The sequence below is a fragment of the Argiope bruennichi genome, chromosome X1 (genome assembly GCF_947563725.1).
Source record: "Argiope bruennichi chromosome X1, qqArgBrue1.1, whole genome shotgun sequence".
NCBI lineage: Eukaryota > Metazoa > Arthropoda > Arachnida > Araneae > Araneidae > Argiope > Argiope bruennichi.
The window spans coordinates 57,610,421-57,629,553 of NC_079162.1; the positions used below are offsets into that span (position 1 = coordinate 57,610,421).

Sequence of the window (19,133 nt, forward strand, 5' to 3'; positions counted from 1 at the left end):
TTATTTTTTGAAATTAAAATTTACATTCCAAATTTTCTTTAAAAGTTTTAACTTCTGTACATTATTATAAAAGTAGAAAATTCAACATTTAGAACAAATTTATACACGATATTAGAATTTTTAATACAAATTTTCTTTTAAAATATTATTACACCAATCGTATAATTAGAAATAATTGATTCTATTACCTTTTCAAATTTAGTTTGGGTACTTTCAATCAAAATTCTGATTTTTAGCATTAAAAGAATTAAATTGCTGTATGCATAAATAAATGGATTAAGCATTTATGAAAAAAATTAATAAATTAGAATAAGAAGTATATGTATTGAAAAAGTACTTTTTAAAATCATGTAATATTAATCAGCTTATGCATATAATTTTTAATTCAATATAAATCTTATTTTAACAAAACAAAAATGAGTTTTTATTAAATAGAAAATATTGAATATTTTGATGATTCCTTTGTGGATTTTTGGTTATCATACTTTCTTAGCAGAGAATAAGCCATATTTTATCAAAAACTTAGCTAAAATTATATATATATATATATCTTTACAATGCATATTTTTACAAGTATGAATTATTCAATTAGAAAACAAATTTTATAGAGTTCATCATGCACATTATCAACATTAAAAAAAAAAAAAAAAAAAGAATGGACAAAACTGCAAGAGATTACAGATTTTTATTATTGCAATTTTTAGACCACAAAATATAAATGCTTTATTGCTACTATAAATACTAGCAAATAACAAAATCAAAGCATGCCTGCAGTTATAAAAAAATGTTTTAAATGTTCTATAACACTAATTTATTACTTAATTAGGTAAATATATATATATAATTTTTTTAAAGCATCATTTAAAAAAATTTTTAGCTAATTTTTAAAAAACATTTAGCTTTGTACAACAACAAACAAACAAAATATGGGCATTAAAATTAATAGTATAAAAAAACTAAAATACTTTCCAATGAATACAGTCAAAATTGCAAGAAATAAAATTAAAACTACATCGAATTTGTATTCCGAATAAAGCATCATTTTTAGCTTCCATTAAGAATTTAAATGAAATTTGTAAGTTCATTCCATTACTTTGTGAAAACTTTAAATTTCATTTAACAAACCAATAGAAGATAGAATTTAATTATGAGTTAACATATTAGTTTCTTGCCATTTAATTAATTATAAATAGAAGGCGCCTGTAGAAAATTCAGCTTTCCCAAGTTCCCAGCCACAGTCAACATTAATTTCTAGTCAAAAATTAGATTCATAAAACTTAATTATGAGCAAAAATAAATATATTATAACACGGTATTATTCTTTTATTAAAAAAGATCGTGCATAAATAAGGTCTGCCTTCATCATGGATCCAACCGACATTCGTCCACACTCCACCCTATACATTCCAAAAATGGGCTACATTCTTGGCGGGTAAATAAATTTTCAAATTTTGGCGAAAAAAGCTTTTACGTAAGCAACCATACATCGAATCCCCCATTTCCATCACTACCGGAATGAAATCCGTCCTCCAGTGCTGCTTTCCCCACTTCTCCCCCCCTTTCAACTTCAAATGGGGGGTTCAAGCGTCCTCCGGTTAACGAGTCTCCACATTCTGAGCGATTGCCTTTTGACGGCCTCTGACAGACGGTTTGTGGCACGTTCGGTGAAGAATAATCCCAAAGTAAGTGTTCCTAAACTGACATCAGAATTTAAAAAAACTTGGGATCATCAGTTTATGTAAGTACTGTTCGAAATGCACGCAGTGTTGCGAGAGAATTGCTATTAGCTTTCACCAAGAAATAGGCATATGAAAGCCCAGATTTCTGCAAAAAAATTATATTTTCAGACGAAAGTAAATTCAACATCTGGATCGGAGGGGAGACGAATGGTATGAAGGAAACGCAATACAGAAATGTATTCTAGAAATTTACTGCCAGCAGTAACACATGGAGGTGGAAGCCTGTTTGTTTGGGGCTTTATGAGTTTTCTGGGGATGGTAAAGTTGTCTTTATTAAAGGTATAATGAATCATCAGTTCTTTATTGGCATTTTGAAAAGAATTGGGACCTAGCGCAACAAAAATGGGCTTGGATGGTGATTACGTTTTCATGCATGATAATGACCCCAAGCATACAGCTCGAAATACAAGACTGGATATTATTTAACATCCCAAAGTACATGAATTTTTCTCCTTAATCGCCAGATCTTAACCCCATTTAAAGTTTATGAAATATTTTGGGATAAAAATGCTATTTCCAACCTCATTTCTAATAAAAATGACTTAGTATCAGCTCTTAATCAAGAATGGGACTCCATATCTAACTCAATAACAGCAAATTTTCTGGAATCTGTACCAAGGAGACTCAAGGCAATTATTATTGCTGAAGGATACCATACAGGATATTTGTTGAAATATTATGAATGCATTGACCAATATATGTGAAATGTACGAATACTCTTTACACCTCAAGATGATAGATTGTTTTAAACTTATAAATATTTACCCATGTATAAATTACTCTCATGTGAATTTCACATGGAAATATTAAAAGCATGTTCAATTGTACATTTATAATTACTCTTTTAAATTAATGCTCTTACTATACGAATACTTTTTATTCACTGTAGGAATACGACTAAGAGCACTAGTACCATAAATATCAGTAACCTTGTTAAATATCTTGCTACTGTTTTTATAAAGAATCTTGCTGAATAACAAGCTGATGTGACTGAATTTTATGCTTCTGAAATATTCTATTTATTCTTAAAGGAAAATCGAACATAATAGGTTTTATTTTAAAATTTATTATTCCTGATTTAAAAAAAAAAAAACATAAGCCTGAAGGAATTAATGTTATGTTGGGAAAAATTTGTTTTAAATATTTTATGTCTAATGACGAAAACTGAAAAATTGCTTTTTGTCCCCTTCCAAAGATAAGGAATGAGAAGAATTTTCTATGGTTACTCTTGTGTTCAGATTCAGGTGGTCTGAATTTGTAATGCCTTACATATTTAGAACATAGCAATTTATTCAAAGAAGATATATTTTTTGAAATGTTTTAATGTCATGTTAATGATCTTTTGTTATTTACAGCAGTCTAAAATCTTAATAAAAGAGCAGCTACAAATTTTATTTGTTATGCATTAAAGTAGTATCAGTCCAGCATCTACTATAAGTAGTGATTTAACTAGTTTACATTTTTCACTAATGAGTTTTTATTGACCATGTGATTTTAATACTTTTAAAAAATTTTACTAATATATTGTTATATAAAATGTGTTTGAATTTTGAAAGCTTTTATTCTTTAATAATGCTTTTAACTTTTTGTTTGAATCATGAATGTGTATATACTAATATTTTATCTAAAAGTATCATTTATCTTAGTAAAACAGTAATTTAAATTTGCTATGATTGAAAATGAGCTTCTGAGACTTTCAGATTCAGTATCAGTAACTTGAAATGAACAGTCTTAATATATTTATAAAATGTATTGCTTTAGTCAGAATCATCTGGAATGTTACTGCTAATCTATTATTTTAATATCTTTCTGTTACTAAAAATGTTCAAGTAAATTTTAATAATGCCTTTCTTTTATTAATCACTTGTTAAAGCACTTGCTTATAGTAATTAATATTTTTTTTATAAAGATTTAATTTTTGATTGTTTCAAATGCCTTTTAAAACTGTTATTCACTTAAATTATCTGACATTTTCTGTTTTCTTCAATTCTTTTATAATTTTGATTTTTAGATTTATATCAATTTCCATTGAGCTTTGAATGAAGAATGATATTACTTAAATGAATGCAAGAACTGTACTCTTCTGCTTCATCGTGAGTCTTTTTGCTATTTATGTTTACATTAAAAATCAATCAAGCCATGGGGGCAATGTTTTATCTCAAAGATGTTACAAAGATTATGTCAGAAACATGTCTGTGTGTATTCTTGAATGCCCAAATGGAATGTTTGCATTGCCAGGAATGAGATCATGCCATCCTTTGTTAACATGTGACACTAAAATTAAACTTATTACAACAATTTCTACAAGTGTTGTCAAAACGGTAAGTTTTGTTTTAAATTTTCTCTGTGGATTTTATTTAGTTGATACTGTTTCATTAATCATCTTCATTTTTTTATTTAAGAATCAAGTTTACCATTTTAAATTTATTCATTATACATTCATGGAATTTCTTTATTCTAAAATTTCATATTAACGATAGGAAAGTATGTGCAATGCTGTATTTATTTGCATTTCTGTAGTTTTAATGTGAAATTATTTTTCAATTTTGATAGTGGTTTTGACGCGTATGTGTGTATATTTTGTAATATTCCAGGAAGTAAAAAAATGCTGTATTTTATCTACATTTAAGAGAAAAGTTTGTTTTTAAAAAAATGTTTATCTGCAATTCTGTTCCAAAATTGCTCGGTTTAATTTTTAATGAAGATTGGAATGAAGCATATCAATAAATCGTTTACTAGTGTAATTTTGCAAGGTTAATTACAACATATCTTGTGCTAAAATGAAATTTCTTAAATCAAATTTGCGTCTCTGGCTTCTTAGCAGATTCTGAGGTCATTGAATACTTATTGATCAGTTAAGCTTAAGAAATAGAATTAGGTCATTTGATGAGAAATATTGGAGGTTCTTACCTTACTGTAGATGGTCAGGATGTTGCCAATTTGTTTACATTTCATATCGCCAAACTTAACTACTTCTAATCTCCGTATGTTTCTCTCTGGTAAACCTTGCGTAAAGCAGTACCCGCTGTAACATATTTTTTTCGGCGTATTAGTACATGCAATTGTTATGAATGCATTGCTATGCAGTACGGACAAGCTGGCGAATTTTTGCCTAAGTATTTTTTGCTTATGTTTCTAAAACACACTCTCAGCCTAGGTGGCAATAAAAATTGCCTGGAAAAAAGCTAAGAACAAGAAATAATATATGGCGAATATAAATTAATGAATTAAAATAAACCAAGGAGGAAGGGTGTTTCTCATGCATGATTTACTTGCAACTTTAATGTTTCCTTGTAGTGCATTTTTGAGTGAAAGTATGAAATTATAGAACAGATTGTGAAAATAAATTGATAATTGAAAAATATTATAATTATATGCTTCATTGAACACAATATTGTAATCTTACTAATTAACAGAAGCATTAGTAATTTCATGTTACTGAATAGTTTCATTGACATAACTATTATTCATCTAAAAAATATTTGTTGGTATAGGCATTATTTCCAATGCAGCTAAAGAAATATTCCATAAAAAAATTTCTAAATTTAAAGAATTTTTTTACGTAAATCATTTTATAATTCTGCATTGAAAATAATGAAATCCTGAAAGATTCTTAACAGAAGATAATACTAAATGCAATTTATCTAAAAAAAATGATAAACAGTACTGAAAATACACTGTATGATTAATAAATTAATGATTTTTTCCTCTCACTCTACTTCTGTTGTAATGAGGACATCACACAACATTTAAATTAATTTCTTCTATTTCAGAAAAATAATAAATAGATTACATGGAAGAATTTTTTTTCCCCGACCAAATTGAAGATCATATTAATTTAGTGGGCTCCTGCTAATCAGAAAGGAAGAAAAGACGGTGAACTCTCCCTCTCATTGGAAGAAGGAGGGGTGGATTGTTTATAACCCTATTTCCTGCTTTAAATAGTGTGAAAAAAGACTCCTTGTACATATCCTGATTTGCGAGAGTCAATGTGATGTTTCAAACTCAGTTTTGAGTCCACAATTTATTTTCTAACCTAGGGTTTTTAAAAAGGGGAAAAAATTGGAAATGGATTTAATTTAAGGGGGAAAAAAACATCTTGCATAATAAACTATTATTTTAATGAATTCCTATTAACAAATCAGGTGAATTAAATTCTGCCAAAATAAGGATTTTCTTTTAATATATTTAAACTGGTTAACTTTTATTTATTATTTAAGATGAATTTTTATTTAAGTGTACGCTATTTTTAAAAGTTGTATAGAGGATTAAAAGTTTTATGAGTGCTAACTCAATATTTTACTATCTAGATAATTATTATTTCCTTTGATTATACATAAATTACAAATGAAATTACTTGCAATAAAATAACCAACAATTCTTTGCTTTTTTTTATGAAGGTAAGGAAGGTTTTATTTATTTATTTTTTATTCCTAGCCGTCTTTGTTGACCAGTTGGTTCTCCATTATTAATGGTTATAAAAAATTTCACTTATTATTTATTTATTTATTGTACTCGTGTTTTCCCATGCTTCCTCTGAAAAAATCTTCAAACATTGATATATATATAATATATAATATTATTTTTGAAGCTTTACATCACTCAATTCATTGTGCTTCGCATTTCCTTAATTTTCTACCTGTGAATTTATGCTTGCAGTTATGGCAGGAATGTTGCTGTTATTCGATTCTGAAGTTAAAACCTTAATTGTAAGAAAGAAAAATTTTATTAAAGCCATATTTCATACTGGAAACTACTTAACATGGAAAAAGAAACCAAATCCTCTTTTGTTCAGAAACAATGGGAGAAAGGAGGAAATATTAATAGCAACAATGAAAATAGTTGGAATTTCACTTCAACAGTGAAATTTAATGCAACAAAACATGCTTAAGATATTTATTGTAAATTGATTTAGAATGGGAAAAAAATCATATCATTAAAAAGATAATGTTTTGAATTTTAACATTATCTTTTCATGTTAATGTAAAAATTATAATTGTGTCAAGATATTTTCAGGAGTTACAGTGGGAAAAATGCCAAAATTTTGCTTATTTTTAATTAATTAAAATTCTAATAAAAATATAAAACAAAAGCTCCCTGAAGTGTGCATTTCTCTTCATCTAAAATACATACATGCGAAATTAAATAGCTCTAGCTCAAATGGCCTGGCCTGTAGATTGTCGTCAAAAGACATAAAAATCATTTATTATTAGAAGAGATAGAGATAAAAACAGAGGATATCAGAATTTTAGTAAAATGCCATAGCATCTAAATGAGGACCTTCAAGTTCTTAAAAATGTTATTGATGAGAAGTGTTATGAAAATCATTCTCAAAGAACTGTTACTTTTTTTCTTTGTTGGCAGAATAGTTATTAATTTAATCTTACTATTATATTTATAGTTTTTAATTTATTATTTTTATTGAAATTACTTTCTGTAAAGAGTTTAATAAACCTTATAAATAATAAAGTAAAAGGAATTATTCCAAATTCACTAATTATTATGAAGATCGTCAATAAATAATTTTCTTAAAACATTTTCTAGAATTTAGACTCGATTTTAAAAATCAAGAGCTACATAGTATGCAGTTTGATAACTCTGGCAAAATTATTTGGAATGAAATCGTTCAATTGTGACTATAACTTTTTATCCATTCTTTGAAGTAATGATTATTAGAAGATATACTATTACAAAAATATTTGCAAATGATAATTTTTCTGCATTGAGTAAATTTCCATTTCTAAACTTTCAATTTTTGAATCAATCGCCACCCAAAAAACATGTTTATACTAACTTAAAAATTTTTTTAAAAAAAAGTTAGCTACATACTGACATTAGTTCCATTGTCATGCAAATTTTCTCTCATTTTTAATCAGTTTTCAGAATTAATTTAAACAAAATTTGTGCGATGATATAGAAATACTAAATCTGGTGTACTCTATAATCATATATATTAATCATGCATTTCTACCTATGTTAATGTTAATTAAAAATATTTTTAATACATACAATAAAAGCAAACATTTGCACATTCAGAAATTAAACACTGTCTTTTAAAATTATTGCAATTTTTCAACTGTTTGACCTATTTTGGCGTCATGGTTTTTCTCTTTCGATTAAAAAATTGTAAGGCATTTAGCTAACATATCATCTCTCCTTGCCATGCATGGAACCATCCTTGAAATGCTTTTGCAAAACTTCTATTAAATAAATTTTTCTCTTCTCCCCCCTCCCTACTTTTAAAAATTAGTTTTATTCCCCTCGCATATACAAATCTTCACTTTTTATTAGGTACTAGCCGCCTTTGGCGACCTGCCAGTTCGCCATTATTAATGCTCACTAAAATGTTCATTTAATATATTATGTAACTTGTTATAATAGGCTTTTAAGAAAAATATTTTTAAGCTTCAAATCTTGATAGTCATATTATTCACTTATATTATTACATAGACCATGAGCCGTTCTGTTCGTTGCACAATTCATCCCTCTCTAATTTTCTGTTAGCACCCACAAAATTAAATTTTAAATTAAAGTGAAATTATAAAACTGCAGTTGATACAAAAACGTTTTTTAGGGAATCCACACATGTCTTTTTCTTTAAAAAATATGAGAATTGAAAGCAGAGTCGTTCGGCATTGAAGTCTTATCTGCACTACGGAATAATTTTCATAATTTATAATATCTCAAAGAATTATTCAACAAAAATTTCACAGATTCAATGAAAAATTAAGTTTTTAGTTTTATTTTTAAAAGGATATTAATGATGTCAATAATATATATATTTTTTTCAGTTTACAAATATATTTTTAAACAATTATGAAGTTTAAATTTTAAACAGTCCTTTGGTCCTAAGGAATCATATTCTGCAAAATATTCTTGATATTTCAACTTTGAAATAAATAAATAAACGCTTTATCTTTTGCATTCAAATCTGACCCATATATTAAGTTTTGAATATTATAATATTAGAACAATCGACATTTTCTTAATCTAAGCCAATTACTCTTCAGAAATTCTGGGAGATTATTTTATTTGAGACAGTCGATGAAGTGACCTCTCGTTTTTATAGAATAATTACATTAAAAATTTCATAAATTAGTCAGATTTAATGATTGATTTAGTTGATTAGAGTGCAACTTTTTATTTAAAATATTAGCATATCAAGAATATTTTGTTAAATGTTCACAGAACAGATTATATATGTAAACATTTAAAATTCATAATTCATCAGCATTTATTGAATCCATTTATATAAAATATAATTATTTATTTCATTTAGACCATTTGTTAGCAGATGTATGTCTATTACTAAAGGTTTACAAATTAGCTATTGGGCTTCGATTAGAATAGATGTACAATTTAAACCTTATTTTCCTTAAATAAATCTTTTTAATTAAATTAGTAATACAGGTATTGTAAAAGATCATAGAAAACGATTCCTTGCATTTACTTTTCAAAAAATACCATGTTTCATATTTATTTCATTTCATACAGACATATGCTGAAAATTACAATTTTATATGTTTAATTTGGAATGATAGTTAACTTTCTTTTTTAATTTGCTTTTGTCAGTATGATGATAATGCATTGATAAAACTTAATTTCTCCACATTAGCGTGCAAAGTGCAACTTAAATTTTATTTTTTATTATGTGCAAAGTAAATTGTTAAAAAATTTAATTTGTTGGTTAAAACATTAGTGTCATTGAAAAGATTATTTTTTCAACTTAAATATGATATAAAAATCAATTTTGTGCTGTAATATTCTTGGAAGTTATAGCGGAAAAACACAAAAATTTTGCTTAGTTTTTAATTAATTAAAATTTTAACTAAAAATTCAAAAAAATTGCTCTGAATGGCACATTTTCGACCTCTAAGATATACATATGCAAAATGTGGTAGCTGTAGGTCAAAGGGTATGGTCTGTAGAGCGCCAACACACACACACATTGAACTTTATTATAAGTATAGATTTTGAAGTTTTTGTTTTTCTCTGCAATTAAAATCTTCCATGTAATTGCACTTGTTCTGTATTTTCTGTCAACATTATTAGAATCGGAAGTTAAGAACTTCAAGTTCAAATACACCGGGATTAATCCCTGAAGTCAGCAAATATCATCTCTATTTTTTTTTATTTTATTTTTTTTTCCGAGTTGAGTTCATAAAATAAGATTTTATGTTACTTAATAAGTTTGTCAGTTTTTATTGCATTATGTGCCATATAGCAAAACTTAAGCTTCAGTGTAGAAATTAATTACTACGTTTCAGAATCTTAAAGGATTGATTATAAGAATATTGAAAGTTGTTAAATAAAAAATATGTTTTTTGCCTTATTTTCAAACAAATAAAATGAATTAATGATGATGGGGCCATGGGTACTGCATCTAGTATAATGTAATATTAAAATCATGTTTATATAAAATATTATAATATATAAAATTCTTTTATAGTTTGCAGCTTTATGTTTCTTAAAATCAGAATATCAGGTTTAATAAATTATTTTCAAATCTCATAGATGCTCAAAAAGTATCACACCAATGAAATAATTTAACAAATCTAATTAAAAAGATGCATCCCTGATGTGTATTCTACCATTTTTCTCAAGAGGAATGAAATTTTTATTTTAAAGTAGCACAAATCATAAAATATCCTATTATATTGGCGAAATCATTTATTAATCTGGGCATCCCTGGGTTAGAGTCCTGGTTCGGGCATGGTTGTTTTTTACCGTATGTTCTATCTGTGAGGTGTGTGAAAGAGCCCCCTCTAAAAAGGGGTTGTGCAAGCAAGTGTGTGTCTTCTTAATATGAACTAGAAGTCAGACTTCTGCCCTCGAGTTTCAGGGCTCTTTACCCTCAGAAGCTACTGCACAAAATCTCGGCTTAAATTGCTGATTTTGTCAGCGGTCTTGTCTAGGTACCATAAGTAACAAACAACAATTGATTAAGTTTGAAACTAAAATGTTGTATAGGGATGTTGGAAAATCTCCATTCCACCTGAAACCTGGTAGGTACTATTTCCTATTCATTATATAAATTATTTTAGAAAATCGCTTTCAGTTTGAATTGACTATTATTTATAACCAGAGCTTTTTGTCATTGGATTGTAATTCATTGACTTACTCAAAACGACCTTTTATATAGTTTATAAGCATTTTATATAGTGTTTACTTGGAAACATGACTATTATTTTTCATCTATATGGTTAAAAATTGTTCACAAATGCAGTGAATGATCGCAAAATTGCAGGCTAAGTAGAAGAATTCATAGGTAGGAATAGAAAAAGATGACGAAATTGTCTCCTTTTAGGGACATTAATAGTGCATAGCAGTTGTCTTTCAGTGAAATTAATTAATATTTATGTAAATAAGTGTATAATATTACAATTATCTTGATGCACGTAACTGACAGGCTGTTACACTTTAAAGACAATAACTGTTGATATGTGAAAATTTAAATACAAAAACCATAACTAGGCTTTCACATTTTAACCAAACCTGACTTTAGTCTTTTTTTTTTTTTTGAAATGTTGCCTTCATAATGAATAATACTTTCTTTTTACATCATTATTATTTTTTTAGGGTTCCGAAATATTCAAAACTAAACTAAAAGAATTTAAGGAATGTTTTAAACCTATCATGTTAACATTTTCATAAACATAGTTTATTTTTAAAAATTGTCATATGGGGAAATATCACTTTTGCAAGTGGATTTTACAGATGCGCAATATCAAATTGTGTTTTTGTTTGTCATTGTGATCAATTTCTTTATTTTTTTACCTGTGGATTTATTTTTTACCCTGTGAATTAAACATGGTTTTAATCTGATTAGTTTAGAATTATTTGCGTGTATTTCTCATTGCATAGGAATACCAAACTTTAAGTCTCATACTTTAATGTTTACAGTAAATTTCCACGTTTAAATTTTTGTCAGAACAAGGTATATAATTTTTAAATGTAGTTTAATTGGAAAAACACAAAATCGATATCTTAAATAATTGTCTCTTTAAACTAAATGTAACTATTGAAATAAAGAAATTTTTCTTTATGTTTTAGGTATATTTGGCAGAATGGGAAAATCATGAAGTTGTGCTCTCTGTACTTTCTAAAGAAGAATATGAAGAAGATTTTAAACAAAATTTATTCATGATTAAATCTTTCAATGGTAAAAATACTGTTCAACTTATTGGCTTTTGTAATAATAATATCTTAACTAAATACTATGCATTAGGAAATGCTCTAAATGTAAATTATCATTTAAGAAACTCATTAAAAGCATATGATAGTGTCAATTTACGTTTAGACTTATGCATAAATTATGTTAATGTGATCAATTTTTTGCATACTAGTCCTGTTGGCACGAGAGTTATGTGTGATTCAAATACTCTAGAAAAAACCTTATCACAATTTTTACTCACAGATGATCTAAACATAATTGCTAATGACTTAGATGCAACACCTGAAGTAGACAAGATAAAGAAAGGTATACTTTGCGGCAATAGAGCTTTGATTGGTTCATTTGTAGCTCCAGAGCAACTGTGGCCATATGGTGACCAAAAGTATGACCCTGAAAAAATGCCACTGTATGATGAAAAGACAGATGTATGGAAAATACCTGATATTTGTAATTGGTTCTTAGGTGGCAGTTCAGAAGCTGATATTTTAAAATATAAATTATTTAATTTCCACAAAACTTGTAAAAATAGGGATCCATCTAAACGCCCTAGTGCTGCACTTGTACTAGAAATGTATAAAAATGTTCGTAAAGAGTTGTTGAAAAATGTTTAAAAAAAGTAATAAATTGTAGATAGTGCATTTTCGATAGATGAAATGCTAATTTATTATTAAAGAGTAGTATAAATGTTTGGATCATTTTTAAAAAATTTCATTAAGTGAGTAAAAATCTGTCTCTGTAAATATATTTGTACAAATATATTTTTATTACTTCTGTATGTAAATAAAATATTTTTCTATGGAAAAATTCTTCAGACATTTTATGTTTTGTGGTTTTTCCAAACATATTATAGTTTGTTTATTAGGCTTAAAAATAAATTTAATAAAACTAATTACTGAGAGTTTTTTTTTTTTTTTTCAGAAATTAAAAGAAAAAAAATGGCAGATCCTATTTTGGCGTATGATGTAGTTATATACTCTTTAATGGCAATCAAAATTTATTCAGCCAAAGCAAATCACAGACGGGTGGGAGAGGACCTCTCTATTTATTAAAAAATTTATCATAAATATAAAGTTAAGTTTTCCATTATATGTTATGCATCAAAATATTACAAGATATATATTTGTGTTGTGGAAATGCTAATCATGAGTAGTATATTTTTTTAAATATTATATGTGTTTTTAAACATGCTCAACTCTCAAAACTTCTAAACTACTTTTATAAAGAAATTTTTTCAACAAATCAAATGTTGAAATTTTCAGTTGTGAAAAAATGGATAAATGATTTGATAAAGAATAATTATTCAACAGACTTCTTCAATTCCTACTTTTAAACATAATTTTTAAAAAGAAACTTTTACTCTTCACAAAATTAAATATTTAAAAAAATTCCTGATGTTTAGTTCTGTTAAAGATACTTTTAGCGTTTCTTGAAATTTAATTTTCAGGTATTTCATTTTGTTTTTAAAGCATCTTCATATTCTCTCAATTAGTAGATATGTTTATTTTTTGCTTTCAGATTAGGCTGTGTGTAGACATTGAACAATATAGTTAATATTATAATACTTTATTTTGAAATCCTGCTTAGTTTTTTATAATTTATTTTCTAAAATTTCATTAAACTCGTTTTTGCAGATTGATCAACTAATACAGAAGAAATGATAAGTAGTTATGCATTCTGTATTTATATTTTAATGACCATGAAATCCAATATTCCTTCAAACAAAGCTAGTCACCAAAAGAAGCTAATTTAATAATAATTTAATAACATAAGAAAAAACTCTATTCATTATTTTTTATAGTCTTAAATGTGACATATTTTGTTTTAGCTTTAATTTTTATAATATTAAAAATGAATTAATTTTCAGTGTTTATCATATATAATACTCTGGGATCAGTTCCTGAAATCAGCAAATATCATTTCTCTTTTTTATTTTTTTCAGGTTGAGTTCATAAAATAAGATTTTATGTTACTTAATAAGTTTGTCAATTTTTATTGCATTATGGGCCATACGGCAAGACTAAAACTTCAGTCCAGAAATTAATTAATTACTACATTTCAGAATCTTTAAAGGATTGATTATAACAATTTTGAAAGCTGTTAAACGAAGAATTTTTTTTTTGCCTTATTTTCAAACAAATAAAACGAATTAATGATGATGGGGCCACAGGTACTGCATCTAGTATAATGTAATATTTAAATCGTGTTTATATGAAATATTATAATACGCATAATTCTTATAGTCTGCAGCTTTATATTTCTTAAAATGAGAACATCAGTTTTACTAAATGATTTTCGAATCTCGTAGCTGCTTAAAAAGTACCACACCAATGAAATCATTTAACAAATCTAATTAAAAAGATGCATCCTTGATGTGTATTTTACCATTTTTCTCAAGAGGAATGGAATTTTTATTTCAAAGTAGCACAAATCATAAAAAAATATCCTTTAATATTGATGAAATCATTTGTTAACATTTTTTGCCCAATGATTAAAGTTTAAAAAATTTCATATATATTACTTTTTCTCACAATATAGTTTCCTACCATTTTCCCAGTCAATCATAGTTATTCTTTTAAACTATATTTCTCCCTATTTAACCATTTTTTTTTTCTGTGAAACAATCCAAAACTTAATATTTTCTCTTATGCCACAGAAAGGAATAGCAGAGTAAAGCAGTTTACATTTAGTTGATATGATTTTTAAATTTTTTCCTGGAGAAAAACTAAATATATTTTTATAATAAATTCTTATTTAGTTTGTTTATCACTTTTTTTCATGAAGGGTGAAACTTAATATTATATACCAAATACAAAGATTATTTATTAAAAATTTACTGATTTAATTAAATTGCATGAATGTTAGATGGCCAATAAAAAATAATTCTTACGAAATTAACTGTATTTCAAAGTATCAAATGCTTGACTCATTTTGATTTTTGTGAAAGGGCTTTCTTCAATATATTTATCTTCGTCAGAATCATTAACGTTTATTACTTGGTTTTGCTCACAAAAAAAGTCATGATTTTTCGAAATTTTAAAAGGAGGCCTTGAAAATTTTATCTGCACTATAAGTCATTTCAGTTAAACTTCCATGCCTGTTAAGGGTTTCATTTTTGTCTTTTAACACTCAAATAAGTTTTTTTTTTTTTTTTTTTTTTTTTTGCAATCCATTTTTCTTTCATAATTTAGACACAGGAAAAATCAACTATATATCCAGTGTATGTCTGTTCAATAGATTTCTAAAATCCAAATCGCTTTGCCCAGACCAACGAATGTGAATCCCCATCTCATGGGGAAATGACTCGCGAGTGCAGAGATTTTCTTAGAAGATGGCAAAGAATTTCATGAATGTCAATCTCTTGTTACTAATGACAGATCGTTCAGTTCATTACTTCAAAACTGATAATATTAAACGATGTTACCATCACACTAAATGGAAATTTTTATGTACATTCTAATACATTAGTTCGGGGGCAGAAGATTTTCATAATATAAAGGGAATGTTAATTTTAGCCGCGATCACATTAATAGGCTTTCGTTGTATTTTTTTGAGAAAGGAAATAAAGCAGAAGAGTTTATTTGAGTTTTATTGTTGAATTAATGTTTTACAAATATTAAAAACTGCAAGAGAACTTTTTTTTTTCGGAAATTAACAGTTCTGTAGCTAGTCAACCTTCTTCTTTCAAGAAATTTCTTTTATATATTAAAAAAAAATTCTCTATCATTTATTTTTACTAATTTGGAATTTATGGATTTTATGAAAAATTGCTCTTGGAAGAATTTCAAACTGAAATAGCTTGTGGATCAGTTAGGTCAATCAAACACAGCTTGATACTTTACATTGTTTATGAATTGAGATCGAATACTTTCTTATATAAGATTATTAAAAAAAAATACTTTGAAAAGGGGGTTTTAAAAAGTACTTAAAAGAACTATCGATGTAGCGCCTATAAATTTCATAAAATTCGGAGAAATTTTTTCATTCTGTTAAATTTTAAAAATACCATTAACGAAAATAAATTAACCAAACAGTGGTTAAATAAGTAAAGTAACAAGACTTATTATTTACCTTATTTCGCTACATCCATATTTCGTAATTTCATATATCATTTCCCATATATCATAATTTCTGCATATTTCACCATATCGTGGGATTAACTTAATTCTCTGGAACTTTTTAGAAGAATATACTATTGTTGCTTGGCTTGTTAGTTTCAGATTTTATTTCGAAGTACTCTTTCAATCAGTAATCTTCCTTCATCTTTTCAAAAACTTTCAAAATTGTAAAAAAAAAATTCCTTTAATTCTATGAGACGTTTTTGTTGTTGTTGTTGTTGCTAATTTAAAACTTAGAACTTATAGGTTTACTGTTCTTTATTCCAACTTACTTTTGCATCTCGGTCTTACACGAAATTACTTACAAATGAACTGTACCGCTCTGAAGCGGGCCTGATCTATTTAAGTTTTTTTGTAAGAGAACATTTTTATTTATTAAGTGACAGTAAAGAAGATAAAAACCTTGAAAATATCTACACTTTTTTAAGCTATACGAAATTTGTTTTTGGACATTCACTGAACTTTTATAACACCATGGAACGGAAATGGTTTAAATCTATTGATTTAAAAAAAAAGCTTTTGTTTGTTAATAATAATTCAATAACAATAAAAATATTTCACAGTATTTTCCAATTATTAACTTTTAAAAAATAAAATGTTATTTTTTTATATCTTGAGTAATTAAAAATTATAAATGCTTTTGGCTCTAATTTCTGGTTCAAAAAATTATATCAATAATATAATCAAACTATTATTTGTAGACGATCCTGTGAAAATGACATATTTAATACTTCTTTTTATTGGTATAAAAGCTTTACCAATAGGCAGAAAATGTTAATGATACGGATAAAATTAATGATACTGATTAATAACTTTTTTAAATGTTATACAGAATTTTTATTTTTTTTTATTTTCATAAAAATACATAATCAAAAGATTTAAAAAATGTAACTTGTTACTCCTGATTCTATGCAAATCCCCCCCCCCCCCCATTTATCTGAGTATTGCAACCTGATTTCTGAAAAGAAACACACAAAAATATCGTTATAATAAACAAAAGAAGTCTAAAGATTACATAGATGTAACTGAAATAGGGATAATGTAAGCACATTCCTATAGTTTTGCATTCTCTTTTTGTCAGTTTTATATTACTTTATTCATACTATAATTTTTTAAACTTTCAGTTCTTTTGTCAACATTGGCATCAGTTTTATACCGAAAATTGAAAAGGAAGAGAAAATATTAATTTCTTTAAAAAAAGTTTGAAAATAATACAAAGAATAATTATTGAATATAACGCGACTAAACGACATTAAATATTTAAAATATAGTTAAAAATTTATCGGTGTTATTAAAAAATAATATATATTTAAATAAAATAATTATTGCAATAAAGAATAAATTTATTTAAAAAAACGTTTAATTATATAAGTAATTAAATTACTAATTAGCATATAACTAAACTTTTATTATTCATTTTTATTAATATTCCTTTTTAATAATACCATTACTAAATGGAACTTTATGCCAAAACGAAAGCACAAAACTGGATTACACTGACGGCAAAAAAATTAGGATCTATTTACTAAAGAGGATTTAAAAGAACCGCTTCACACCTAACAGAACAACAGGGAAGAAACGAATAGGTAACCGACGTCGGTAAGCTGTCCCTCGCTTTGTTTACTACTTGGCGACCATCCAAGTAAGGTAAGAACTTTAAGGGTAAGTAAAATACATATAAAGAAGCATTTTTTGTAAAGCAACATGGGATCGGAAATGAAAAGTGCAGGTGGAAAAACAAAAAATGTTAAGAAAATAGGGAAAAAAAAAAAAAAAAAAAAAAAAGCTTTTTACTTACATAAAATTTTTAGAGCAGACGATAAAAACGTTTAGTGACGTAGCTTAAAAAAAATGAATCTTTGGAAAGAAAAATATTGAATTGTTGGAGTTTATTTAGTTTGCGCTATCAAATCGTCTGCAAAACAATTTTATTGAGTTTAATTGGCATTATGCGAGCAGCAAACGATTCTTTACTGTTAGAGAATTAAATTTCACTCAGAATCTTTGCTTGTATTTTTGCGTGATGGAACAATTTACTTTCTCTGAGGAAGCAGCCATGCATCTTATGTACGGGGTTGCAAATTGTAACGGAAGAAAGGCGTTAAGGATGTACAATGAATGCTTCCCCAATAGAACAATGCTTGATCACAAAATTTTTCCGCATTTACACCACCAGCTTTGCGAAAGCGGTTCATTTCATGTGAAGAGACCGAGTGCGGTCACCAAAGACATGTCCGAGATCCAGAAATGGAAAAACGTATTCTGAGAAAGTCTGAAGATAATCCAAGTTTCAGCACAAGATCAATTGCACGAACTATAGGCGTGAGTAAAAGCACCGTTTGGAAAATTTTGCATGAGGAAAAACTTTCCATACCACTGACAGTGAAAGCGAGCATTGAAGGCAGCTTGTAAACGGCATGTCAGTTGCAACTCAACTCCACATGGTATAATTCAATTCAGATTTCGTTTTGTCGATGTAAATATGCTTTCAAAATTTTTTTTATATAAATATTCGCTATTAAAGTGTTCTCTCGTATCTCATCCATAGTAATCATTAAATATTTTTTACAAATTGGCGTCCGTGATAGGACTATGGATTATCTCAAACGGGAGAGAACACAACTCAGGCGATAATTTACGAAATCATCGAATATGCTGTGAAAACGGAACCTGTAAGTAAGATTGAATTGATACGGGTACTTAATATTTTAAGTAATAAAGCTGAAAGGTTATTTGAATTAGATGAAAAAATTAGAGTAATATAGTCCGAATTGGAAAATATTGAAGAAGAATTTTCTAATGACATTGATATAACGGAAAATTATCGCGATCAGTGGATTGCTATGTAAACGAAAGTTGATTTTATTTTAGCAACGAAAGAAGAAAATAGTGGTACTTTTGGTGTATTAAATGAAACAAAACGAAATTTTCGCCTTCCCAAGTTAGAATTAAAACGTTTTGACGGCGATATAAAGAACTGGGGAGAATTTTAAAAAATGCATGTTGATGATAGTATTGATTCGGATGATAAATTTCAATATCTTTTCCAAGCGACGGAAATTGGTTCATCGGTAAGAGATTTAGGAGAAAGTTTTCCGCCGTCGA

General features: G+C 27.1%; 1 protein-coding gene across 1 annotated transcript; it reads left to right on the forward strand.

The window, feature by feature from the left end:
- Positions 1–1,561: 1,561 nt before the first annotated feature.
- LOC129959155 (protein O-mannose kinase-like) lies at positions 1,562–12,642 on the forward strand. Its single transcript, XM_056071979.1, has 3 exons — positions 1,562–1,682; positions 3,751–4,060; positions 11,793–12,642. Exons 2-3 carry the CDS (start codon positions 3,800–3,802, stop codon positions 12,522–12,524), a joined length of 993 nt encoding a protein of 330 aa, XP_055927954.1. The 5' UTR covers positions 1,562–1,682; positions 3,751–3,799; the 3' UTR covers positions 12,525–12,642.
- Positions 12,643–19,133: the final 6,491 nt, after the last annotated feature.

Excerpts from the sequence above, each read along its gene's own strand:
- LOC129959155 (XM_056071979.1), top strand. The coding sequence starts at position 3,800 with ATGAATGCAAGAACTGTACTCTTCTGCTTCATCGTGAGTCTTTTTGCT. Across the intron at positions 4,061-11,792 it reads CTACAAGTGTTGTCAAAACG|GTATATTTGGCAGAATGGGA; the intron begins GTAAGTTTTGTT and ends TTTATGTTTTAG.